This window comes from Dendrobates tinctorius, unplaced genomic scaffold, assembly GCF_039654945.1.
Source record: "Dendrobates tinctorius isolate UK_male_01 unplaced genomic scaffold, ASM3965494v1 ptg000011l, whole genome shotgun sequence".
Taxonomy (NCBI): domain Eukaryota; kingdom Metazoa; phylum Chordata; class Amphibia; order Anura; family Dendrobatidae; genus Dendrobates; species Dendrobates tinctorius.
Window position 1 is genome coordinate 96,043,378 of NW_027361679.1, and position 26,683 is coordinate 96,070,060.

The 26,683-nt window shown below is 41.4% G+C and overlaps 1 protein-coding gene across 9 annotated transcripts in view; it reads right to left on the reverse strand.

Moving 5' to 3' along the window:
• Nucleotides 1–24,410: 24,410 nt before the first annotated feature.
• The window catches only part of MAST3 (microtubule associated serine/threonine kinase 3), a 228,411-nt gene continuing 226,138 nt past the window's right edge, over nucleotides 24,411–26,683 (reverse strand). For all 9 annotated transcript variants that reach the window (XM_073545045.1, XM_073545020.1, XM_073545037.1 and 6 more), the window contains one exon: nucleotides 24,411–26,350. In XM_073545045.1, the coding sequence (XP_073401146.1) occupies nucleotides 25,302–26,350 (1,049 nt within the window). In that variant the 3' untranslated portion in view covers nucleotides 24,411–25,301. The remainder of the gene's footprint in view (nucleotides 26,351–26,683) is intronic.

Below are 26,683 nucleotides of genomic sequence, written 5' to 3' on the forward strand. Positions count from 1 at the left end.
TCACGTGCCCGAAAATGGTACCAATAAAAACGTCAACTCGTCCCGCAAAAAATAAGACCTCACATGACTCGGTGGGTCAAAATACGGAAAAATTATAGCTCTCAATATGTGGTGATGCAAAAACTATTTTTACAATAAAAAGCGTCTTTTAGCGTGCGACAGCCGCCAAACATAAAAACCGCCATAAATAGTAAATCAAACCCCCCGTTATCACCCCCTTAGTTAGGGAAAAATAATAAAATAAAAAAAATGTATTTATTTCCATTTTTCCATTAGGGTTAGGGCTAGGGTTAGGGCTAGGGGTGTGTTGGGGTAGGGTTAGGTTAGGGTTAGGGCTAGGGTTAGGGTTAGGGCTAGGGTTAGGGCTAGGGCTAGGGCTAGGGCTAGGGTTAGGGCTAGGGTTAGGGCTAGGGTTAGGGCTAGGGTTAGGGGCATGTTGGGGTTCGGGTTGGAGTTAGAATTGGGGGTTTCCACTGTTTGGGCACATCAGGGGCTCTCCAAATGCAACATGGCGTCTGATCTCAATTCCAGCCAATTCTGAGTTGAAAAAGTCAAATGGTGCTCCTTCCCTTCCAAGCTCTGCTATGCGCCCAAACAGTGTTTTACCCCCTCATGTAGGGTATCAGCCTACTCAGGACAAATTGCAAAACAATTTTTGGGGTCCAATTTCTCCTGTTACCCTTAGGAAAATAAAAAATTGGGGGCAAAAATATCATTTTTGTGGAAAAAAAATGATTTTTTTATTTTCACGTCCGAGTGTTATAAACTTCTGTGAAGCACTTGGGGGTTCAAAGTGCTCACCACACATCTAGATAAGTTCCGTGGGGGGTCTAGTGTCCAAAATGGGGTCACTTGTGGGGAGTTTCAATAGTTTAGGTACATCAGGGGCTCTCCAAACGCACATGACAACCGCAGACCATTCCATCAAAGTCTGCGTTCCAAAACGTCTCTGCTTCCCTTCCGAGCCCCGACGTGTGTCCATACAGTAGTTTTCTCCCACATATGGGGTGTCAGCGTACTCAGGACAAATTGGACAACAACTTTTGGGGTCCAATTTCTCCTGGTACCCTTGGGAAAATAAAAAAAATGGTGACTAAAAGATCATGTTTGTGGAAAAAATACGAATTTTTTATTTTCACGCCCGGGCGTTGTAAACTTCTGTGAAGCACTGGGGGGGTCAAAGTGCTCACCACACATCTAGATAAGTTCCTTGGGGGGTCTAGTTTACAAAATGGTGTCATTTGTGGGGGGTTTCCACTGTTTAGGTACATTAGGGGCTCTCCAAAGGCAACATGACACCCGCAGACCATTCCATCAAAGTCTGCATTCCAAAACGTCACTACTTCCCTTCCGAGCCCTGACGTGTGCCCATACAGTAGTTTTCTCCCACATATGGGGTAGCAGCGTACTCAGGACAAATTGGAAAACAACTTTTGGGGTCCAATTTCTCCTGGTACCCTTGGGAAAATAAAAAAATGGTGACTAAAAGATCATGTTTGTGGAAAAAATACGAATTTTTTATTTTCACGCCCGGGCGTTGTAAACTTCTGTGAAGCACTGGGGGGGTCAAAGTGCTCACCACACATCTAGATAAGTTCCTTGGGGGGTCTAGTTTACAAAATGGTGTCATTTGTGGGGGGTTTCCACTGTTTAGGTACATTAGGGGCTCTCCAAAGGCAATATCACACCCGCAGACCATTCCATCAAAGTCTGCATTCCAAAACGTCACTACTTCCCTTCCGAGCCCCGACGTGTGCCCATACAGTAGTTTTCTCCCACATATGGGGTATCAGCATACTCAGGACAAATTGGACAACAACTTTTGGGGTCCAATTTCTCCTGGTACCCTTGGGAAAATAAAAAAATGGTGACTAAAAGATCATGTTTGTGGAAAAAATACGAATTTTCTATTTTCACGCCCGGGCGTTGTAAACTTCTGTGAAGCACTGGGGGGGTCAAAGTGCTCACCACACATCTAGATAAGTTCCTTAGGGGGTCTAGTTTCCAAAATGGTGTCATTTGTGGGGGGTTCCACTGTTTTGGTACATCAGGAGTTTTCCAAACGCGACATGGTGTCCGATCTCAATTCCAGCCAAAAACGTCAAATGGCGCTGCTTCCCTTCCGAGCTCTGCCATGCCCCCAAATAGTGGTTTACCCCCACATGTGGGGTATCAGCCTACTCAGGACAAATTGCACAATAACTTTTAGGGTCCTGTTACCCTTGGAAAAATAAGAATTGAGGGTGAAAAGATCATTTTTGTGGAAAAAATATGATTTTTTAATTGTATGGCTTTATGTTATAAACTTCTGTGAAGCCCATGGGGGTTCAAAGTTCTCACCACACATCTAGATAAGTTCCTTAGGGTGTCTAGTTTCCAAAATGGTGTCATTTGTGGGGGGTTTCCACTGTTTTGGTACATCAGGGGTTTTCCAAACGCGACATGGTGTCCGATCTCAATTCCAGCCAAAAACGTCAAATGGCGCTGCTTCCCTTCCGAGCTCTGCCATGCGCCCAAATAGTGGTTTACCCCCACATGTGGGGTATCAGCGTACTCAGGACAAATTGCACAATAACTTTTAGGGTCCTGTTACCCTTGGAAAAATAAGAATTGAGGGTGAAAAGATCATTTTTGTTTAAAAAATATGATTTTTTAATTGTATGGCTTTATGTTATAAACTTCTGTGAAGCCCATGGGGGTTCAAAGTTCTCACCACACATCTAGATAAGTTCCTTAGGGGGTCTAGTTTCCAAAATGGTGTCATTTGTGGGGGGTTTCCACTGTTTTGGTACATCAGGGGTTTTCCAAACGCGACATGGTGTCCGATCTCAATTCCAGCCAAAAACGTCAAATGGCGCTGCTTCCCTTCCGAGCTCTGCCATGCGCCCAAATAGTGGTTTACCCCCACATGTGGGGTATCAGCGTACTCAGGACAAATTGCACAATAACTTTTAGGGTCCTGTTACCCTTGGGAAAATAAAAATTGGGGTGAAAAGATCATTTTTGTGGAAAAAATATGATTTTTTAATTGTACCGCTGTACGTTATAAACTTCTGTAAAGCCCTTGTGGGTTCAAAGTTCTCACCACATATCTAGATAAGTTCCTTGGGGGGTCTAGTTTCCAAAATGGGGTCACTTGTAGGGGGTTTCCACTGTTTAGGTACATCAGGGACTCTCCAAACGTGACATGGCGTCCAATCTGAATTCCAGCCAATTTTGCATTGAAAAAGTCAAACGGCGCTCCTTCCATTCTGAGCTCTGCCATGCGCCGAAACAGTCGTTCCCCCCCACATATCAGGTATCTGCGTACTCAGGACAAATTGCACAATAACTTTTGCAGTTCAATTTCTCCTGTTACCCTTGGTAAAATAAAAAAAATTGAACCTGAAGTATTTTTTTTATGAAAAAAAGTTAGATGTTCATTTTTTTTTAAATATTCAAAAAAATTCCTGTGACGCACCTAAAGGGTTAATAAACTTCTTGAATGTGGTTTTGAGCACCTTAAGGGGTGCAGTTTTTAGAATGGTGTCACTTTTGTGTATTTTCTATCATATAGACCCCTCAAAGTGGCTTCAAATGTGATGTGGTCCTAAAAATAAAATGGTGTTGTAAAAATGAGAAATCGCTGGTCAACTTTTAACCCTTATAACTTCCTAACAAAAAAAAATTTTGGTTCCAAAATTGTGCTGATGTAAAGTAAACATGTGGGAAATGTTAGTTATCAAGTTTTTTGTGTGCCTTATCTCTGTGATTTAAGGGCATAAAAATTCAAAGTTGGAAAATTGCGAAATTTTCAAAATTTTCGCCAAATTTCCGTTTTTCTCACAAATAAACGCAAGTTATTTGAATGAAATTTTACCACTAACATGAAGTACAATATGTCACGAGAAAACAATGTCAGAATCACCGGGATCCATGGAAGCGTTCGAGAGTTATGACCTCATAAAGGTACAGTGGTCAGAATTGTAAAAATTGGCCCGGTCATGAACGTGCAAACCACCCTTGGGGGTGAAGGGGTTAACAGGCAGCTTTCTCTCCCAAATCTTCCCGACACAGGAGCGCTATATTAAAGCACCACTTCGGCATTTTTTTTGTTTCACGAGTGCAGGGATGCTGAAAATACAAGTTCCCTGCCCCCTGTATGATTCTTCCGTCTCCTGAAGTTTGTGACCTGCCGGCTGTTTCATAGAGGGAGCCCGTGGGTCACTAGTCAGTTTAAGTCTAGGAGAGCCTCGTTCTGGCTCTCACAGACTTGCATTGAGAGCTTGTGGCGTAGCTTCTGAGTTTGGATCAGAGCACCGCAGAAAACAACGCTGGAGTGGTGTGTTAAATGTATATTCCCTTCTGGGAGCTTTGCGGAATATCTTTAGGACATGATAAATATCTGATAGATTGGGATATCACCTCTGGCATCAGGAGAGAACACACCATATTTTGCAACATGTATAGCCACATGAGGACCTAAGAGGTAAGGGACCCACTATCACCACTAAGGTGCTAGGATCTTCTGTCCAAGACACATTATTGGTCTGCAAGTGGACCATACCTGTTCATGCACAAGAGTTTGCCTGCATTGTGTTCACTTTTGCCTGCGAACCACATGTATTGGCATATTGGTGGTCTCCTGTTTGGCATTCCAAAGTTGAGGTTTCATGATCACCTGATAAGTGTTGTCTTCTGCTCCACATTTGAAGGTGCAAGACTGGTTTGATATTCATGATCACAGCAGTAGATAGGTGTGAAATGGTAATATACCTTTAAAAGGGCTTTCCCATAAATAATATTTATCACCCATCTACAGTCATGGTCAAAAGATTAGAGAATGACACAAATATTAATTTTTACAAAGTCTACTGCTTCATTTTTTCTAATGGCAATTTGCATATACTCCAGAATGTTATAAAGAGTGATCAGATTAACAGCAATTACTTGCAAAGTCAATATTTGCCTAGAAAATTAACTTTATCCCCCAAAACACATTTCAACATCATTGCAGCCCTGCCTTAAAAGGCCCAGCTAACATCGTTTCAGTGATTGCTCCATTAACACAGGTGTGGGTGTTGATGAGGACAGGGCTGGAGATCAATCTGTTGTGATTAAGTAAGAATGACACCACTGGACACTTTTAAAAGGAGGCTGGTGCTTGCCATCATTGTTTCTCTTCTGTTAACCATGGCTATCTCTAAAGAAACACGTGCAGTCATCATTGCACTGCACAAAAATGGCCTAACAGGGAAGAGTATCGCAGCTAGAAAGATTGCACCTCAGTCAACAATCTATCGCATCATCAAGAACTTCAAGGAGAGAGGTTCCCTTGTTGACAAAAAGGCTCCAGGGCGCCCAAGAAAGACCAGCAAGCGCCAGGACTGTCTCTTAAAAGTGTTTCAGCTGTGGGATCGGGCTACCAGCAGTGCAGAGCTTGCTCAGGAATGGCAGCAGGCAGGTGTGAGTGCATCTGCACGCACTGTGAGTCGGAGACTCTTGGAGCAAGGCTTGGTCTCAAGGAGGGCAGCAAAGAAGCCACTTCTCTCCAGGAAAACCATCATGGACAGACTGATATTCTGCAAGAGGTACAGGGAGTGGACTGCTGAGGACTGGGGTAAAGTCATTTTCTCTGATGAATCCCCTTTTCGATTGTTTGGGACATCTGGAAAACGGCTTATTCGAAGACCAGGTGAGCGCTACCACCAGTCTTGTCTCATGCCAACTGTCAAGCATCCTGACACCATTCATGTATGGGGTTGCTTCTCAGGCAAGGGAATGGGCTCTCTCTCAGTCTTGCCTAAAAACACAGCCATGAATAAAGAATGGTACCAGAATGTCCTCCAAGAGCAACTTCTCCCAACCATCCAAGAGCAGTTTGGCGATCAACAATGCTTTTTTTCAACATGATGGAGCACCTTGCCCTAAAGCAAAGGTGATAACTAAATGGCTCAGGGAACAAAACAGAGATTTTGGGACCATGGCCTGGAAACTTCCCAGATCTTAATCCCATTGAGAACTTGTGGTCAATCATCAAGAGACGGGTGGACAAACAAAAACCTTCAAATTCAGACAAAAAAAAAAATCATTGATTTTGCAAGAATGGACTGCTATCAGTCAGGATTTGATCCAGAAGTTGATTGAGAGCATGCCAGGGAGAATTGCTGAGGTCCTGAAGAAGAAGGGTCAACACTGCAAATATTGACTTGCTGCATTAACTCATTCTAACTGTCAATATCACCTTTTGCTACTCACAGAAATATAATTGCAATCATATTATATGTGATAAAAACATCTGACAAACGCACATAAAAACCAGAGGCCAGCAGATCATGTGAAAATATAATATTTGTGTCATTCTCTAAACTTTTGGCCATGACTGTACATTAGGGTGACCGGATCTCATATGGGGGGGAAAAAAATGTCAGAATCTTGTTCGTCTGGACCCCACAAAACGATTCCCCTTTCCCGATATTGAGAGAGCCAAAATTTGAGCTCGATCAAACGATGTTAACCCGTGCCGCTCGTCGCTCAAAGTTTGAAAAAATCCAAATTGAGGTATTTTAAGATTTAGGTATTTTGCATAGTCTGTTAGACTATAAAGAATGTGACAACAACATTGCAGAAATAGCCCTGACCAAATTTTCGAACCATTTGTGGTATTTGAATGCAGAGTTGGTGGGATTATCGTTTTTTGATCCCACCATTACAGACAATGAAAAGTTGTTAATGGCTAATAAATTGCTCAGTAGCACAGATGAACCATCAGAGCACGCTAACCTACATGAGTTGATAATTTTACATAGTTATCTAATCTATTCTAGAGCTTTTGTTAAAGTAGTTTTTGAAACGTCAGAATATAATGCTCGGCATTTGCTTACAACTTGCAGGACATATTGCTTTTGTTCTTCATCTTTTGTCAGAAGGTCGTTAAAGTCGGTTACTTCCTACCTCTTTTAATTTTTCTTTCCTAACTTTTGGCTTTACAACCCTAGCGTGCTCTGATGGTTCATCTGTGCTACTGAGCAATTTATTAGCCATTAACAACTTTTCATTGTCTGTAATGGTGGGATCAAAAAACGATAATCCCACCAACTCTGCATTCAAATACCACAAATGGTTCGGAAATTTGGTCAGGGCTATTTCTGCAATGTTGTTGTCACATTCTTTATAGTCTAACAGACTATGCAAAATACCTAAATCTTAAAATACCTCAATTTGGATTTTTTCAAACTTTGAGCGACGAGCGGCACGGGTTAACGTCGTTTGATCGAGCTCAAATTTTGGCTCTCTCAATATCTGGAAAGGGGAATCGTTTTGTGGGGTCCAGACAGACAAAATTCCGACATCGATTTTTTTGCGGTCACCCTACTGTACATAATAGGTGATACTCGGTGGGGCTGCTCAGGTGTATTAGACTGGAGGACCCAAGATCCTCCAAGTGTTTCTTTAATCGGAAACAACTTGTTTGGAATGAATCTAAGTGAGATCATTGCATGTTACAGCAATTACTAGGCTGGAGTTCCACAATTCTTCAGTGTGCGAGGTATGACATGCCAGGCTAGTCTATGGACATACGTACATGTAAAGTTATAAGAATCTGTAATCTCAAAAAAGTGTTGAATTTATATTTTTTTTAATCTATGCACAATTCAGAGTTCCACTTCTAGTGCTAAGAACCACCATATATTGTTGTGGAGTTTTTAGGTTTGTCATTTTCTGGCATCCGTTCTGTACACAAGATCAGATGAATGTAATCTGGAGCAGATTTCACATTCTATCGCATTTTGTTGCTTTCCAGTGACTGGTCAAAAGTGCACCATGATTTTACAGACAAATGTATAGTGTATATATATTAGGCATGGATTCTTTGAAAATAAACAGAAGCATACTCATCTTCCAGCACCCCCATGGATACAGCAGTCGGCTCCGGAAATTGCCGCCGTTGCAGTCTTGAATGGGCTGTAGCAGTCAGGTGACTAGACCTCATCCTCCATGATGAGGCGGTGTTCTTATCATCTGACCACTGCAGGCAGTCACAGGACACACTGATGCTGTTGCACTGGTGCATAGTTTATAGAGGACTGCTCCAAAATCCTTACCAGCCGGCAGCAGTATTCGGGCATATTGTATTTCAGTGTGGATTATGCAGCAAAAATATATGTCAAACCAATATGCGGTTGTATGCATGTGAATGAGGTTTAGGAATTGTTTAAAAGTAAAAGCCAAAAATTTGTGTGCAGTTACTGCTTCTGAATCTCTGGGTGTAATCAGATGGCCGTATAAAATCGGACTGAGATTGGAACGCAGTGCATGGCCTAGCCTGTGATTCTCCGACAGCTTCATGTATTTCTATGCAGCTGTCACACTCGGTCGTGAGAGCCGCCAGTCAATCCTTGCATTGTGTTGCAATATCGGATTACACTTGACAACAGGCAGCAGAACAGTCAGCAAGTTAGATGGAAGGGGAAGCTTTGTGGCTAGTGCTTTGGAATGATTTTGATAGGGAGGGGAGAAGTGTGTAAAATAATCTTAAATTTTTTTAAAAGAAGGGAAAAGCTGATCTTGTGACACCACCAGTTGTAATAATTCCAGGAAACATCAAAAATAAAAAATAAGTTTCAAAGATGCACCAACCTCTTCAGGAAAAATCACCAATCTTAGGCTCGTTTCACACTAGCGTTTCCTGGAGCTGCGCATGGCCGCCTCTAAGCTCCGCCCACAGCCACACCGCCTCCTGTCAGCTCCACCTATGGGCGCATAACGCTGTATGCGGCCTGCGTAACCAATGCTAAAGATGGGGTATGGGTTTGCTAGCGCATGCGTCCTTTTGACGGTGCGCCGACCTGCGCCAAACAGTGTTGCATTTTGGTGCACTCGGCGCACCGTCAAAATGACGCATGCACCGGCAAACGCATACCTATGCACGGCCTGCGTACCCAATGCTAAAGATAGGGTACGCAGGTCGCATGCAGCGTCATGTGCCCATAGGCGCAGCTGACAGGAGGCACGGCCGTAGGCGGAGCTTAGCAGCGGCCGTGCGCAGCTCCAGGAAACGCTAGTGTGAAACTAGCCTTAAAAGTTTGACAACTTGATCATATGTGATAACTTATGATGAGTGCTGTAACACATGGCTCCACACAAAGATACTATAACTGAGTGTTTTTGTTTGTTCTATCTAGAAAAAAAATAAAATAAAAGTCTCCAGGCAAGCAGCACCTTCCTCTGCTTGTAGGTATTTTATATGTATCCGGCCGCTGACACTTTGAAACTTCATCCCATGAAACTGTCAGAAACACCTACTAGGCCCACATAAAAGAATCAGACAGACCGGCTCATATTTGCATATTATTTTTATAAACATCTGCAATGTTTTTGTACAAGCAGCGATCCCACATCACTGACACATTGAAAAGTTATTACAAAACGCAGCATCGTCATATAGAAATATAGGGAGTGGGGGCGACCATCTTCACCAAAGGTGTCAACTTGTTAACAGAAGAAAAAGACAACACACATGCCCTTGTAAACATTTATGGTGCAAAAATTGAAACGTGCAAGAGTAGCGCAATCCTGTTTTCTTCCGAGATGTGGCTCAGGCAACTTGTAGGCCATTTATAGAAAGAGGTACATGTATGTTCAGTTACTACATACAAGTACTCAGACTATAGGCAAAGGAGAACCTGTCAATTGATTCATGCTGTCCAAACCACGGGGAGCTTGATTGAAACTGGTGCATTTCAGAAACTAATATACGTGGCTGACAAGTACTTTGGTTATGGATCCTGGCCAGATCTTCAGAGAGGAGATTAGTCCGTTCCTCCTAGCACCGCAGCTGGTGAGTGACAGATCTTTTCCTCATGTGTACATAGCAAGAGAAGCGGTCAATCACCTGGAGCAGTGATGTGAAGATCCCGCTAGTAGCGACGCCAGACTAGTCTGGTCTCTGGCAATGGTCCCTGGGCCAGATCTTCATATTACATTTTTTCTGAAATGCTCAGTTACGCAGCATGAATCACTTGACAGAGCCCCTTGAATTCAAGGGAACACTGACATTCTGTCTGAACCCTCATTAATATACATTGCACTTGTTAAGAACACATCTCCAACCAGCGGTTCTTGAGCTGCATTTTCCAGGGCTGGAAATTCTAAATTTCCAAACAACCTGGGGAGCCACAAGTTGGAGACCATTGTGCTAAAGCTGGCCATACACCATGAGTAATGGCTTTGGCCAAGCTCTCGCTGGGCCAACAGCTGTTTCACCTGACTCCACCATAATCATACAAGTTTATTTCAATGGGAAATGTATCGGGGATTTTAGCAGTTTGTTCTCCTTCTGCTAATATATGGGAGACCCACACTGAACGTCATGAACTGATCGAGCCAAAGTCAGAACAACATGTAAGGTGCATGACCAGCTTTAGGAGTTACAAAGAAGCAACTCTTGCAATCTCTGGCAGGTAAATTCAATAAACTCAGCCTGTCTTTATGTATACATTACAGGCAAGTGTTGGTCAGGATCTTGAAGTCACAGTACGTGTGGATCCGGCAAGGTCAAATAAACTGCACTTTTTGCCACTTCCAATGTGCTTGTGGTCCACTATGCCTTGCAGCATAGTAATAAGAGAAAAGTTTAGAAAACATCAATATGAAAAATTCTTCTTCGTAGATAAAATTTCAAACAGTTTTAGGTTTAGTAAACCGCCACAAAAAATATCATACAAAAGGTTAGATTATCTTCAATAGACAAATAACACATCAATGCTAAACAGAATAATCCTTGGCAATTCTAGACTACTCCACTGGCGGCAGCGAGAAATGAGCAGTGACATCTATCCACATGGATGGAGATGTGTATTAATAGGATTTCATTTAAAGGAGACTTCTGGTAAAATTATTTTAAAGGCTGAAGTTGCAGCAGCTTTGTCCATGCACATGAAATACTTATCTTTAGCACAATAGACCATATCATTAAAAATTAGCTTCCGTCACATTAGAAAATTGCGAGTTTGGTCATAGCCTTATATGTAGCGTCCAGTATTAGATTTTATTTACACTTCTGTATAATTAGATGAAATGGACTGTACCCAGATATAATAATCAGTCCTAGATGTTAGTAGCCAAAAGTGATCGGCGGACGTGCTTGGATAAGGTGTTATGTGAGCATGCTCCGGTGCTAACCAAGTGACTTTAGCGTGCTTGAAAAATATGTCACAGACTGCAAAGTAAAAAACATAATGTAACCATGAACACAAAGGCCCCAATTCATCATTTACAATTTTTTAACTCACTTTTTTCTTTGTCTTTTATATGGTGAATTGTTTTTTTTTCACCAAATCCTTGAGAATGATGCACGTGGTTCATGAATTTGGTCCAAAATCAAATATACTAGTTTTTTTTTTTTTTTTTACAATTCTTTGCAACTTTTTTTTTTTTTTAGCACAAAAAGTTGAAAAGCCTGTACAAAGTTGCACATTTGACAAAAGATTGCCAAACTAAAAACACCACCAGAGTCCTTACCCCAGGCAGGGACTGGAGTGAGGTGTGACACACAAAAAAAAGTTATATTTTCTAAAAGTCACATTTCATGAAACTGTGTAAAATATCTGAATAGAGTTGTCAAGTAAAAATAGTAATAAAAAGTCAAAAAATGATGCAAATCTTCTAGAGAATAAGGAGCATATTATGAAGCCACTGAGAAGCAATTAATCCAGAAAACTGGAGAAACAGCAATGATGATCAGTGCCAAAGTCTTCACAATATGAAGCTTGTTTATAGGTAATCTGTCAGCAACATTTCAACCCCCAAACCATTTTTTATGCACATGTAGTTCTTTCCAAGTCCAGAAATGCATACGGTACATATGCATGCCCAGTCTGTTCCTCAGTTACGGAGAAATCAGCACTTGAAAGAATATGCACATGTGGCAGAAGCAGCATTTGTAGATCTTAAGCCTAGGTCAGTCCAGCTCTAATTCCCACCAAGCTCCGACTCCTGCTTAACGGCCAGTTCCTTTTCCTTAAGTTACACAGAATAGATGGCTGTCAAACAGGAGGCGGCAGCGCTGGGTGAGGAATAGAGCTGGAGTGACAGAGGCTTCAGACCTACAAATGCTTCTTCAGTCTTATTTACATAAATTCAAATGCTGGTCTCTCAGTAACGAAGTAGAGGGAAGGCCATATATAGGTACAGTTGTGTAAAAAAGTGTTAGCCCCCTTCCTGATTTTGGATTAGTCTTTTTCCCTTAATAGAGACCATCATTTATCAAATGAATTTTGGGGTTACTTGTGTTATCGTTATCTAATATTTAAATTTATGTTGTGATCTGAAACATTTAAGTATGCCAAAGAATAGGAAATCAGGAAGGGGGCAAACACTTTCACACAACTGTATTCCTGGACTTGTCTTTCAAAGCGCTAAATGAGCATAAAAATAGTATGGGGGGCTTAAATCCTGCTAATTGCCTTTAAAAGCGAAGCCATTGGGTTTTCCCCATTCAGAGTCACCCCAGCATGTTGAACAGGAAGCATTTTGTGCATAGATCAGCAGTTTTACTACTTTGCATAACTATAGTATTGGATCTTTTATTCTGTGTATATCCACATGCATCGAGGCAAGTCTCAATAGTAAAACAGCATTTAGCTATGCTAACACACAATATGAACAATGATAGGAATGTTCTATGCGACTTCCCAGACACCCTACAGATATAAAGCACTGGGACTGTTCTTCCTACTGCAGGACTGATCAGGAGAAGAACCTGTTTGAAATGACAGTCTAGATCATATATCACGGTGCTGACATAAACCAGTTTATTCTAGCAATTGACTTGCACCGTTCTGGTCCGACTGACCTGTAAAAGTTACACTGTATGCCAAAGTGTGAAGCAATGCCCATGAATAAATGATGTCTGTCCAAACCTTTCTTAGGCTGGGTCCATATTGTGTTAGAGGGATGCGTTTAACGCATCCGCTACGGGGCGGCATTAACGCTATGTAACGGATGTGTTGACGCTGCCATAGGCGGCCATAAGGTAGTGTATCGCTAACGCATGTCATAAGCGGCATGCATTAGCGTTTGACGTCACTCTGACAGACCCTCAGATGCGGTCTGCAGCGTTCAAGGGTCCGTCACTGCTAGCGCAGATGGAGCACCTGCGCGCTAGCGCGACCGCATAACGCGATCACGTTAGGGAGTAGCGTTAACGCAGTCCGTCAGCGCTATGCGTTGAACGGACTGTATTAACGCTATGTGAACCTGGCCTTACTAAAAAACAGACTGGTATACGTACTATCACCAGCTTTATAAAATATAATATACAGTTACTTTTAAATGTGCTTATAGCGAATACTTTACACCACGAGCAATTCTGTGTCTCACTTCTGTAGGAATTTGTCGGCAGCAACTAGAGTCATATACTGATGCCCTGCAAGAGTATTTCTAGTATGCTCAATGTGCCCCCAAAAACAATACAAATTAGAGCCCAATTATTAAGCTCTACTATAGATAGAAGGAAAAAAAGGGGCAATAGTCAGCCGGCATAACCTCACCACTTTCAATTATTACGGTGAAAGGAAAATGGCTGGACTGAAAGAATAATGCTTTGTAACCTGGTGAGAAGATAGGATGCTACATGCTGAGAGTTCAGACCCTCCTGCATCACAAATCCCAGCAGCTGAGGTTTTTTAAATATAATGAAATTGAATGAATAGCACATTAAAAGGTTGTTCAAGCTTGCAGTTTCTTAAAAAAAAAAAAAAAAAAAAAAAAAAAAAAAAAATTCAATTTACACCCCCACATGCATTGGTAATTGCATTTTTGGTGCAAGATACTACATTTGGATACAAGAAAAATAATGCTCCAATGAGCAGACGCACAGTATGAGAACATTGCTGTTCTGCGTCGCTTTCTAGATTTCTGAACTCGTGCCCCTGATCTATCTGTCTTGAATGCTGCAGCCAGGATCATATTCCTCACCAATCGTTACACCGATGCCTCTACCTTGTGCCAGTCATTACACTGGCTACCCATCCACTCCAGAATTCAGTATAAACTTATTACCCTCACTCACAAAGCTCTTCATGGCTCAGCACCACCCTACATCTCCTCCCTTGTTTCAGTATACCACCCTACCCGCGCCCTCCGTTCTGCTGATGACCTGAGATTAGCATCCTCAATAGTCAGAACCTCCCACTCCCGTCTCCAAGACTTTACACGTGCCGCGCCAATTCTTTGGAATGCACTTCCCAGGTCAATACGATTAGTCCCCAATCCCCACAATTTTAAGCGTGTCCTGAAAACGCATTTATTCAGACTGGCCTACCACCCCAACACATTAACCTAATCTATCCCTGTGTGGCAGAGCCAAAAGTTTTACCATAACCAGGTTCCCCGCATCATGTTCCCACATGCTTTATGCCTCCATTAGCCCTCTGTGTCTGTACTGTTACACACTTAACATTATGACTGGTCCATACAATCAGGGTAACTGTTACCACCCACCTTTCGTGTCTCCCTCTTTCCTCATAGACTGTAAGCTTGCGAGCAGGGCCCTCTTTCCTCTTGGTATTTGTTATAATCTACTGTATGTGATTATTGTTATGCTGTAATGTCTATTGTCTGTACAAATCCCCTCTGAAATGTAAAGTGCTGCGGAATATGTCGGCGCTATAAAAATAAAATTTATTATTATTATTATAAAGATGTCTGATGATGCGGCACTTGACCAAGCATATCATTCAGTCTCTTCCATACTAGCACAATGACTTGTCTGATCACATGCCTCTCTAGGAGCAGAAACCTTGGCTGGCCAAGCAAGAGGGCATGACTACATATAAAGAAAGCGAAGACTATGGCCCCGATTCATCAAAACTTTTAAGCCAATAAAGTGGTGTAAAAGTTGTGCCAAAATGTTGCAACTTTTGGCATTTTCGAAAAGGGTGAAGCTGGGGCAAAACAGGAGCAGGTGAGGGCGTGACGCCACAACTGGTTTAATTCGTGACGAGCTGTGGCTTTCTGTTCGTCAGATCTCTCTGACTAGAAAGTAATTTCTGGCATAGCACATGGACACGTATGCTACTTGTCACACATTCTAGATTTATGAAGAGACGTGCACCCCTTGATGAATCAGGAGCGTCAGACCACCATGCTTCCTCAAACACCGGCAAGAACATTGCCAGTCTTGATTAATTGGGGCCAATGTAACTACTATGTTCTACATATACTCAACATTGAAATTGTAACAAAGAAGGAAAAGTTGTGGAATTATGTAAATCACAATATTGCTAAAAATGTTAATGATAGGCAAATGAAATGTTTTCTAGACATCTCGATTTATTTAATATTGAGTAGGAGCACCACGCACTGAAATACGAGGGGCGCCTGAAAACTTCGAGGCCCACCCATGAAATCTTTTTTGCATGGTCTTGTTTTGCAATGCAATGTTATTTAGTTAGTTGAATGGTCTCATGAGCAATCTGGATTTATTTTGATTTTTTTTGTTTCCGTTACAGCATTTTAAAGTTGGGTCGCAAGGCTGAAATATGGAAATGGAGAAGTTGGCAAAGTTCACACATCGGCTGCTGCAATTCACTCCTGTGGTTTCCAACTGCTTCAACACCCACCCTATTCCCCTGATTTGGCTCCCTCGGACTATCACCTATTCCCACAGATGAAAAAGCACCTTGGTGGAAGGTGGAATTGCAGCCATTGCAACAGCCGATGTGTGAACTTTGCCAACTTCTCCACTTCCATATTTCAGCCTTGCGACCCAACTTTAAAATGCTGTAACGGAAACAAAAAAATAAAAATAAATCCAGATTGCTCATGAGACCATTCAACTAACTAAATAACATATTGCATTGCAAAACAAAACCATGCAAAAAAGATTTTATGGGTGGGCCTCGAAGTTTTCAGGCGCCCCTCGTACATTCACTTACACACCTTGGCTGTCATCAGTGAGGTTAATAATGGTCAGAGGAATGTTCTGCCACTTTGGATGCACTTGGGCATGATGCTGACAGCTCTTTGCATTCCCATTCTATACTGCAAGCGAAACGGGGTCTCATATACCAAGTCAAAAGTGTCAAACAGTGCCTACTCAAATTTGTACAACATTGGGTTACAAGACAGACATCCAGCTACAGGTGCCCATTGACCTCATGCTATCACTGTGTAAGGCTATCATGGTGCAGAGCAAGAAAAAAAATTGGATTGAAGGTCTATCCTCTTCAACGAGTCTTTGGTTTTGGATGCAATGATAACCAGAAATTAGTCTGGAGACCAAGTATGAAACGCCATGAAGAGGTCTTCATCAGGGACAATCACACGGGTCCTATTCCCAGGATTATGGTGTGGGGTGGCATAAAGTATGCTAGCTGGATCCTTCTAGTCTTCATTGCAGGAACATTACCAGCTTGGCATTACATTAATTTAGTGTTGGAACCAGTGGTATGGTTATTTTTCCAAAGTCCCAGAAGCAGTTTTTCAGCACAACCCCAGATCGCATGTTACCCGTGTTACTCTGAGCAGCCTGTATGGCCTAAACATCTGGATATCAGTCAGCTGCCAGCAGTGGATCTTGATGTGTGTGCCCACCTGCATTCAGGGTGGCAAAACATTCCTTAGATAACCATTAATAACCTCACTGATAGCATGCAAAAGCTAGATATCTGTGGGTAATGCTCTTATGCAATACTGAACAAATCAAGATGTTTAAAAGTGTTTTTTCCATTTTTTCATAATTTGAATATCATTAACATAGCCATCCCCTGATTTCTATAACTACAATAGATCTTGGTGTTGCAATTTTGATGGTGAGGAGCAGTGTAATTATCACTGACATACATTGGTATACAATAGTAGTAATTCTTCCAAATCCCTTTAAAGTGAACCTGTCAGTAGGATTTTGCCAAGTAAACTACAAACACTGTCAGGTTGGCAGTGTTAATCTGATTGAAAGGATACCTGCGGTGAAGAAATCCATCTTGTGGTTCTTGTGTAATCAATGTTAGAAGTTTGCAGCCAATGAGATACCCGTGCTCCTTGAGCGGGACTATAGGCAGAGTCTTACCTTGGTGCTCTAAGCCAGAGAAACCAAGGAGAGATTGACCTGCCCACAGGCCGACTCAAAGCAAAAACACGTTCCTCATCATACAGACTGTGCTTCGGGGCAGGTATCTGGGCTAGAGCAGCAAGATAAGACTCTGCATACAGTTCCGCCCTGGAGAACGGGCATATCATTAGTTGCAAACTTCTAACACTGATTACACAAGAACCACAAGATGGATTTCTTCACCCTAGGTATCATTTCAATCAGTTTAAAACTACCAACCTGACAGTGTCTGTAGGTTATTTAGCAAAATCCTGCCGACAGGTTCCCTTAAAGAAGGCCATACACTTCAGGCAGCTGTTGGTAAAGCTGTCAGTGGGAAGATGGCAATCAACTATTGCCAAATCTCTGGCAGGTTATCACTCCTGGAAATAAAAGGATCGGAGAGTCAGAACACACTCATACTCACATGATCAGCTGGTCTCATGGAAGCCTGTGCATTTTAATGACAATTCATCCGTGTATTGGCTCTTAAGCGACTGTTACACACAATGTGATTACATTTCAGCTATGTAGTTAGATATGTGGCTATAAGCTTTCCCTATTCATTCACAGCAAACAACACCCCAAAGTATAGCATCACATCAAATATAAATCAGATGAAAAGCTTTAGTCACTCTTGGTCAAATAGCCCAAGGTAGGTCTCACCTTTGCCTGTGAAGGAAACATACTGTAAGAGGCTTTTGTCTTAACAAAACTGCAAAAAACAAAACAAAAAAAAAAAAAAAAAAACAAAAAAAAAAAACACACACCTTAAAGCAAGCACACCCTTACATATTTCTAGAAATGCCAATGCTCAGTTAGTACATATTTGCTCAATTTAGCAGTTTTCAGTGTTTTGGATTTTTCTATTTGCTTTCACAGTCTTTACGGCCAATCGGGTACACAGATGGAGAACTGCAGAGGTTGAAATGTGAAGCAATTCCTCAGTAAATTTACTTGTAAAACATGAATTTCGCAACATTTTTTTTTTAGGTGTGTAAAGTGATGTCCAGTGTGAATCCAACCTTACTGACCACTGGTGTTGGTACAACTAAGGGGTGAATTGTTCTGCAGGACCATAGATTAACAGCCACTTAAATATACTCACCTATAAATATCCATGGATTCCTTGTTTTCAGCTGGAAAAAAGTAGATTTTGATTTTACACCATATACCGTACTCACTTTCTCAAACTGAAACATTAGTAGCTCATTTATTTGACAATGGTGGCTGAAACTTTGTAAACCCTTCAGAATTTTCCATATTTCTGCATAAATGAAATGTCAAATTACAGATTTTTGCACAAGTCTTAAAAATAGAATCAAATAAAAACAGGAGTTAAAAATATTAGCCTTTGTCATTTTTAAAATAAGGAAAATTATCCAATATCACGTCTGTAAGTAGAAAAAATATTTGAGGATTAGCTGATGATTTGAAGGGAATATTAGAATAATGGTGTTTGCAATCAATGGGATGACAATCAGGTGTGAGTGGACAACCTGTTTTACTTAAGGCCTGTTTCACACTTCCGTTTTTTCAAATCCGTCAAAATCCGTTGTTTTCCGTCAAAAAACGGATCCGCCATTTTTTGCAGGATCCGTTTTTTGTCCCATAGACTTCCATTACGGTTACCGCGGATCCGTCAAAAAAACGGATCCGTTTTTTAAAAACGGATCCGTTGGCATCCGTTTCCGTCAAAAAAACGGAAACGGATCCGTTTGGCGGACACAAAAACGGAAGTGTGAAACAGGCTTAAAGCACAGGGGATCTATCAAAGTCTGATCTTCACTAGCTTCAAAGTTTTTAAAACCTCAGGGTATTTCCATTTTTGCATCTTCGTTTTCCACTCCCCTTCTTCCCAGAGCCATACATTTTCTATTTTTCTGTCAATATGGCCATGTGAGGGCTTGTTGTTTGCAGGACAAGTTGTACTTTTGAAGGACATGATTGATTTTTTTTCTTTCCCCGTTTTCCGAGTACAGAATTTGGTAAAACCAAAAAGTGTGGTGAAATTGCAAAATAATTGCACTAAATGCTGACCGGCCATTACGATTCTCCAGGTCATTAGGAGTTCGTAGATACCAAACATGTGTAAAAGTCGTGTAAAAAAAAAAAATCCAACGTTAAAAAAAAAAAAAAAAAATTGCCATTTTCCAAGAGCCGCATCGTCTCCATTTTTCGTGACCTCATTTTTCGTGGACTTATTTTTTGCATGCAAAGCTGATGTTTTTATTGATACCATGTTGGTGTAGACAAGATCTTTTTATTACCCCTTATTGAATTTTAATGCAATGTTGCGGCAACCAAAAAACATAATTCTTGTTTTGATTTTTTTCACGTTCTGCAGTTTACCAATCGGAATAATTCTTTTTATATATTGATAGATCGGACGATTTCGAACCCAGCGAGACCAAATATGTGCTTTATTTTGAATGGGGCAAACGGGGAGCGATTTAAACTTGCATATAATTTTTTTAAATCTTTTATTTTCACCTTTCACCTGCTTAAATAGTCTCCATGAGTGTCCTGAAGCTGCAAACTTGTGATCGCCTGTGCTACACAAAGCAGGGCTGCAGGCCTGCTCTAAGTAGTAGAAATGCTGACTGAGTTCCGACCGCTGGGCGGTGCACTCAGCGATCCGGCAATGATAACCACAAGAGTCTCCTGCAGACCCCTGATTGTCATGCCAACCCATCACCGACTCACGGTCATGGTTTGCAACGCGCTTCCAGCGCGTGCATATTAAGTGCTGCTGTCGGATTGATAGCGGCATTTAACATGTTAACAGCCACAGGTGAATTGTGATTCCACACGCGGCTGTTAAGGGCACAAGACAGCTGATCAGATCAGCATTCATGTGCCGGAAAAGGGCAGGATCTGGAGCCAAACAGGGGGAGGTACCCAAAGACAGACACCGCATGTCATTGTGTGTTAAGGTTCAAGGTAAACTTAAGTCCACCAAGTTCAACCTACAGCCTAACATGTTGATCCACAGGAAGGCAAACACTCCATGGAGCAGACACTAAAAGCTCCATATTAGGGGAAAAACTCCTTCATGACCTCACATATGGCAATCAAGCTAGTTCACTGGATCAATGCCCCATCACAGAATCTAGTGACCATAACCTCTTTTTTTTCAAGAAAGGCATCCAGGCCTCTCTTGACTTTTAGTACTGAATTCACCATTACAACACCATGCGGCAGAGAGTTCCGTAGTCTCACTGCTTTTACAGTAGAGTCTGCATCTGTGATTATGAATAAACTTTCCTCTACGTGTAGAGGACACCAACTTGCCAAGTTCACAGGCCTAGATGTAAAAACATAATTAGAAAGATCTCTACTGTCCCCTCACATGACTTAGGATAAAAGCCAAAAGATTGAGGTTTTGACTTTTATCCCAAGTCATGTGACAAGACACGTTAGAGAGTGGATACTGACTTTTAGGACTGCTACTTTTTATAGGTGGCACTACAGTTGTAGTCCTCTTCCTCTTTGAAGAGACAATTTGTACATTTCCCAGAGGAGCATTGTAGCTTAAAAGTCTCATCTCGTTATGTCAGGATTGACACGTCACGCTCCGCAAGGAGGAATGTTACCCCTTGGATACATATATTACATAATGACAGATTTTGTTCCCTTTGCCCAAGTGCATAACCTTACATTTAACCAACATTAAAAAGTTTGCCATTTCTCAGCCCAAGCCCCCAGCTTACAAAAATCCTTTTGTAATATAAAAATCATCCTTTCTATTACTACTAAGCTCTGCAAGGTAATTATCTGCAAATATTAAAATCCCACTCTATATGCACAATGCAAAGTCATCAATATGTTAAAACTAAACGTCTGTGGAAATACATCATTGCACCAACAAAGGACATTCCCGAGGGCCTCAAAAGAAGGGTTGTTGATCCTGTTCAAAATGGAGAATGTTACAAACCCATCACTAAAGAATTTGGACCCCACTAGTTCAGTCAGATTGTGTACAAATGGAGGAAATTCAAGACCATTATTACCCTTTCCAAGAGTAATCGACCAACAAATTTCACTCATCTGTATATGAGCTGAATCTCAAGAGAACCCAAAGCACACATGATGTTCTACCTATGAATGATTAAAAAAATAGGAATTAAAGTCTTAAGCCCCCGTCACACACAGCGATCTCGCTAGCGAGATCGCTGCTGAGTCACAAGTTTTGTGACACACTTACCAGCAACCGGCCCCCCTGCCGGGTATCGCTGATCGTCCTGGAATGGCCAGGACATTTTTTGATCGCTGGTCTCCCGCTGGCCAGCACACATCGCTGCGTGTGGCAGGTGGGAGACCAGCGATCAGTGAGCTGGCGCTGGTAACTAAGGTAAACATAGGGTTTCTAAGCGGCGCACAGGGCTTAGAAACCCGATGTGTACCTTAGTTACCAGCGCGCTGGTGCAGGGAGCTGGTAACCAAGGTACACATCAGGTTTCTAAGCGCTGCTTAGAAACCCGATGTGTACCTTGGTTACCAGCTCCCTGCACCGGTGCGCTGGTAACTAAGGTACACAGTGGGTAACTAAGCGACGTGCTTCGCTTGTACCCCCCGTGTCGCTGGTGCTGATCGCTGGTGAAGCTGCCTGTTTGGCGACACACCAGCGATCCTGACAAGGTCATGTCGTTGTCGGGATCGCTGGTGCTTCGCTATGTGTGACGGGGCCCTTAGAATGGCGAAGACAAAAATCTGACCTTAATCCAATTGAAATGTTGTAGAAAGACCTGAAAGGAACAGTTTATAGGAATAAACCCACCAACATTTGTTCTATTAGAAAAAAAAGTAGCTACAACTCCAAACCGATGTGCAGGACTAATCAACAAAAATAGGTTTAGATGCAATTATTGCTGCACAAAGGGACTACTACAGATACTGAAAGCAAAGGGTCACTTTTGACACTCACAGACATGTCATTGTATACATTTTCTTCATTTAAAATGTGTGTAATATTTGTGACTTGTTTGACTTATCAATTAGAAGGTATGTGAAAATCTGATGTAGTTTTAGGGCAAATTTATGGAAAATTCCACGGGGTATACAAACTTTCAAATATGACTAAATCTTGGTTTTAGAAAACTCTATACATATACAGTACATGTTAGCACATGCAGAATTGCTAGTTTTGGTCTTACTGTTTTTGGCTCAGGAAACATAGAACATAACGTGCAAAACTGAATCAGTACTGCATCGTTCTTAGTAATAAACAGTAGAACAGTTGTAATTGGGGCCGGCGTGGGCATAAACCATATTTACAAATTGTCCCACATTTATCAAAAATGGTATAATTTGTGCCAAATCTTAAGTGCACCCAATTTAAATCCATTTCTCCATATTTATCATATGTCTTAATATTTGGAAGTGTACTAGACATGCTTGAAATCTTTTGCTAAATTTATTAAGAAAACAGCAGGAGACCAATCTGTCATTTTTTTTGCACAGTAATGTCGAATTCTGCAGAAATTGCAACCTTTTATGCATGTTAAAAATTGAGTTTGCAACTAAAATAAGACCAGGAACAAATGCTTTTTTTGCCAGCTACTAAAATTGGTGACTAAAATAGTGTAGAACATTAGTAAATTTTACCACTCATTTACAGCAAAGAAATGTTTCAACTTCCCAAAGAGTAATGATTAATGTCCACCATTATATTTTTGTCTGGTCGGTTTTGCATAGAAGGTAAAAAAAAATAAAAATAAAATATACCTTATAAAACAAAAAAAATTCAAATTTAATAAAATTGATCCAAAGACCAACCTTATCCATTGAATGTACTTTAACTGCATGTTATAAAGCCAAGACACCAGGTCACATTGGGTGCCTAAAGTGACACTGCTTCATAGCCAGTGAGATGTGCAGCAAGAAGTCAAGCTTCCTTAGGCCTGTTTCACATTTCGTTTGTCTCCATCAGTCAAAATCAGCCGTTTAGCAAAAAAAACGGATCCGCCATTTTTTTGGCGGATCCGTTTTTTTCCCCATTGACTTGCATCAGCAGCGGATTTTGATGGATGTCATCCATTGGATCCATTTTTTGACGGATCCGCCAAAATTTTGGCGTCCACTGACTTGAGTGGACGGACAATGAAACGTTTCTTTGTCTGCACGGATCCGCACTTTTACACTGAGCATGCCCAGAAGCATTTCCTTGCCAGAAAATTAACCCTAAATCCCGTTCTGGCGGCAGACAAAATTGTCTGTCTCTCTCTCTCCTTTTCCAGGCTGCGGTTCCTTTAAATTTCCAACTTCAGCGGATCCGTCAAAACAACGGTCCGGTGGCATCCGTTGGTGTCACAACAGAAACGGATCCGTTTTTTGCATTTTTCACGGATTTCAACTGACCAAGAAAACGGAAGTGTGAAAAAGGCCTTAGAAGATGCGTTTAGGCAATAAAGAGAACCTGTCACCTCCCCCAGGCGTTTTTAAGTAAAAGAGCCACCAGTCATTACAGGGGAAAAAATTAGCATAATTTTACAATTATTTTTTGTTTTAGCCCAATTAAAAAAAGATTATTTTTAAAATTGCTAAACCTCATTAAAGTCTGGAATACTTTCTTACTAACAAGATAATTACAGAGCAGGGAGCCAGTCGGTCTCCAGCAGCTTGTGACCTGAAAGATCGTTCCAGTGTTTGCTGGTTGGTCTGGAGGTAACAACTTAACGCAAGTCTATGAGAGCCTTGTTCTGGCCTCATACACTTACGTTGAGATCTTGCAACCTTTATCTGTGACATCCGGTCAGAGAGAAGTTGCAGTTGGTAAGGAACTGGAGAGGCGCGCCAGGAAATGCTGATGGTGGTGGCTGGTAGGTATAATACCTGGGTCAGGGAACTCAGATTAGTAGTACACCTCCAGAGCTGAAATAATAAAAAATAAAACAAAGCTGGAGTGGTGTTCTAGATCCAATAGTTCCATCCTTCTCTCCTTCACCCCCCCACCCCAAACTTTGTTATCAGAAGCCCAAATAGCTTAGATTGTTGGCCAATGGTCAGATTTGGCAAATTTGTGTCTAAAATGTATTGCAGGCTTCAGAATATTTCTGTACCCAAATATTATCAGTAGAAAAGAGATTTTTTTGGAAAAATGTACTAGCGATTAAATTGAGCAAATACCATGGTAGTTTTCTTCCATAAACAGTTTCTGAAATATGTAATATATGTTCCCTACACATCTTTTGTCTCAAGAGGTCCCTGGCAGGTCATCTTCCTTCTCATACATTCATTGCCTCTAAAACACCTGTATCAAATCTATTGCATACACGTTACCAAAAACAAATTAAAAACAAAACAAAAGATACCTGTAAATACGCTTGACCCAAAATTACTACTTTACATAAGGTTTGGTATATATTTGTTTTGATTGCTTCATGATATAAATGATGACATTATTAGATGACACTAAATGTATACTAAATGTTACATATGAATGCAATGTAAAGTCTTCAAGAAACATTTATCCTTCATTAAAAAAAATAAAAATAATAATTCTTGTAATCTCAGCAGCAAGAAAGCACCAAACCAATGCATAACCCAACGAACGGGACATGCCGGTAGGTACTGAAACATCCTCAGATATTTTGTGGGGTGGTTTTTTGTTCCTACTTTTGACCCAGACTTCAGGAGACCCCACCTAAATTATATGTCACACCTGATCAAGGTCAATATATTCTGCAATCTATACAGAAGCCCGATATTGTTTTTTTTTTCTGAATGGGGAGGGGGGGGATTGCCACAGGCTATCTGGTAATTTTTAGGGGGTCCTGCAGCATCAGGAAAATAGCTTTTTTTTCAGGTTTACTGGCGTTTCAATTTACACAATATAATTTTAGTATTAGAAACTAAAGCCACACCTTATAGTTTTGACCTTCACCATTGTTCTTGGCTGAAAACTATACAGAGAATATTAAAATGAAAGCACTGAAGGATTGTACCACATATGACACATTTCCTACTTCAGGTTAATCCGGAAAATAAAATAATCATAAACACAATGCATGCCACTGATATCATATATAAATACAATAAAATATGTTTACAAAGTATCAAAACCATACCATGAAAGTTAAATTACATTAAAAAAAAGTAAAAGATAATGACTTTTTTTTCCAAGGCTTAACCTTAAAATCTTATACAAATCTTTGCATCCAGAAGACATTAGAAAGCACTTCATTTATCAGCAAAAAAAAAAAAAAGTCAGAACCATGAAATGTGTTCAGCTTGTTGGTCTCCCAGATTGTTCTGTTTCTTCAAGTTCTTTGCTCTTACCCGCTTTGTTACTATCCAAGTGCACATCAGTGCCCCCCGAAAACCGCTGCATAAGTGTAAGATGATCATCGTCCTGTCTTTCTAGACTAGCAGCTGAGGGCTCTGACAACCAGGACACAAGAGGGCATCGGTCTCTACTTGTGGGCTGGAGGGGATAAAAAGCTTGACACTCCCAGTGCCCAGAGGCTTTGTCTTGCTCCTCACTTTCAGACGTCTGAACAGCAATTTGGGGCACTAAGCGGCATTGCTGTTCATGAGCTGTAATTACTGATGATATACTTGCTGGTCTTGCTTGAATCCATGAGGTTTGGTGGGGCAGCCGTTCCCACAGCACAGAGCTGCTCTCGGTTTTCAGCCCTTCAGTAACAGACTCACTTGAAACTGTCTCCTGCTCGTCAAAGCTAACTTCTTGTACAGCTTCTTGCTTTTTGAAGGAGTCTCTTCTCTCTGAGAGATTAAGCCTCCTCATAACTACAACTTCTGAATCACGCTCATGTTTTTCTGTTCCCCAGTCTTTATTACGACTACCAGTATCGGATGCACCATCTGTACCATCAGGCGATTCCTCCCATGGCTGAATTTCTGGAGGTGTCGTCTTACGACCACAGCTAAAGTTGCTGGACATCTTTTCTACTGACTGTACTCTTTTTAAAAGAGGCGATCGAGGAGCTTCTGTCGCTCTGCTACGTGCCCCTTGCCGAATAATGGAAGGGGGTGACAAAGTCTTACCATGAAAAACGCCATGACAGGTTCTTGAATGGCCAGGCAACAAAGGAGAGGGAGATCGTTGTGGGGAGGATGGTGCCTGATGAGCAGGTGATGGAGTACAAGCCAGCGGAGATGGAGGAATGCTGCTTGTGGACTTCCTTCGCCCTACCTTGTAACGTTGTCCACTGAGCTTGGGTGCTAAACACTGCAGGGAACTGGGTCGAATGTGACCAGCAGGTGAGCTTGGTGTGCTAGAGCATGGAGATGTACTTTGAGGTGATACATTATCTAGGATGCAGAAAGGTTTTTCAAATTAATTTGCATTGCTGTACAAAATATATCAGTAGATATTACTTTATAGTTACCAAGATGTTCTAGCAGCAAATTGCACTTAAAACAACTATATACAGCCAAGTGGAAAATTAATCACTTCACTGGATATGAGCAGGAAGACTATGGCCCAGATCCATCAAGACAGGCGTTGTTCACCCCAGTGTTGATTTGGGAGAATGCTGGAGTCAGAGGCCCCACATTCATAGAGAAGTGCATGCTTCTAAAACAATCGGGAACGTCTGACAAGTGGCAATTGCCTTGCCACAATTACTGCTAAAGTAAGCAAAT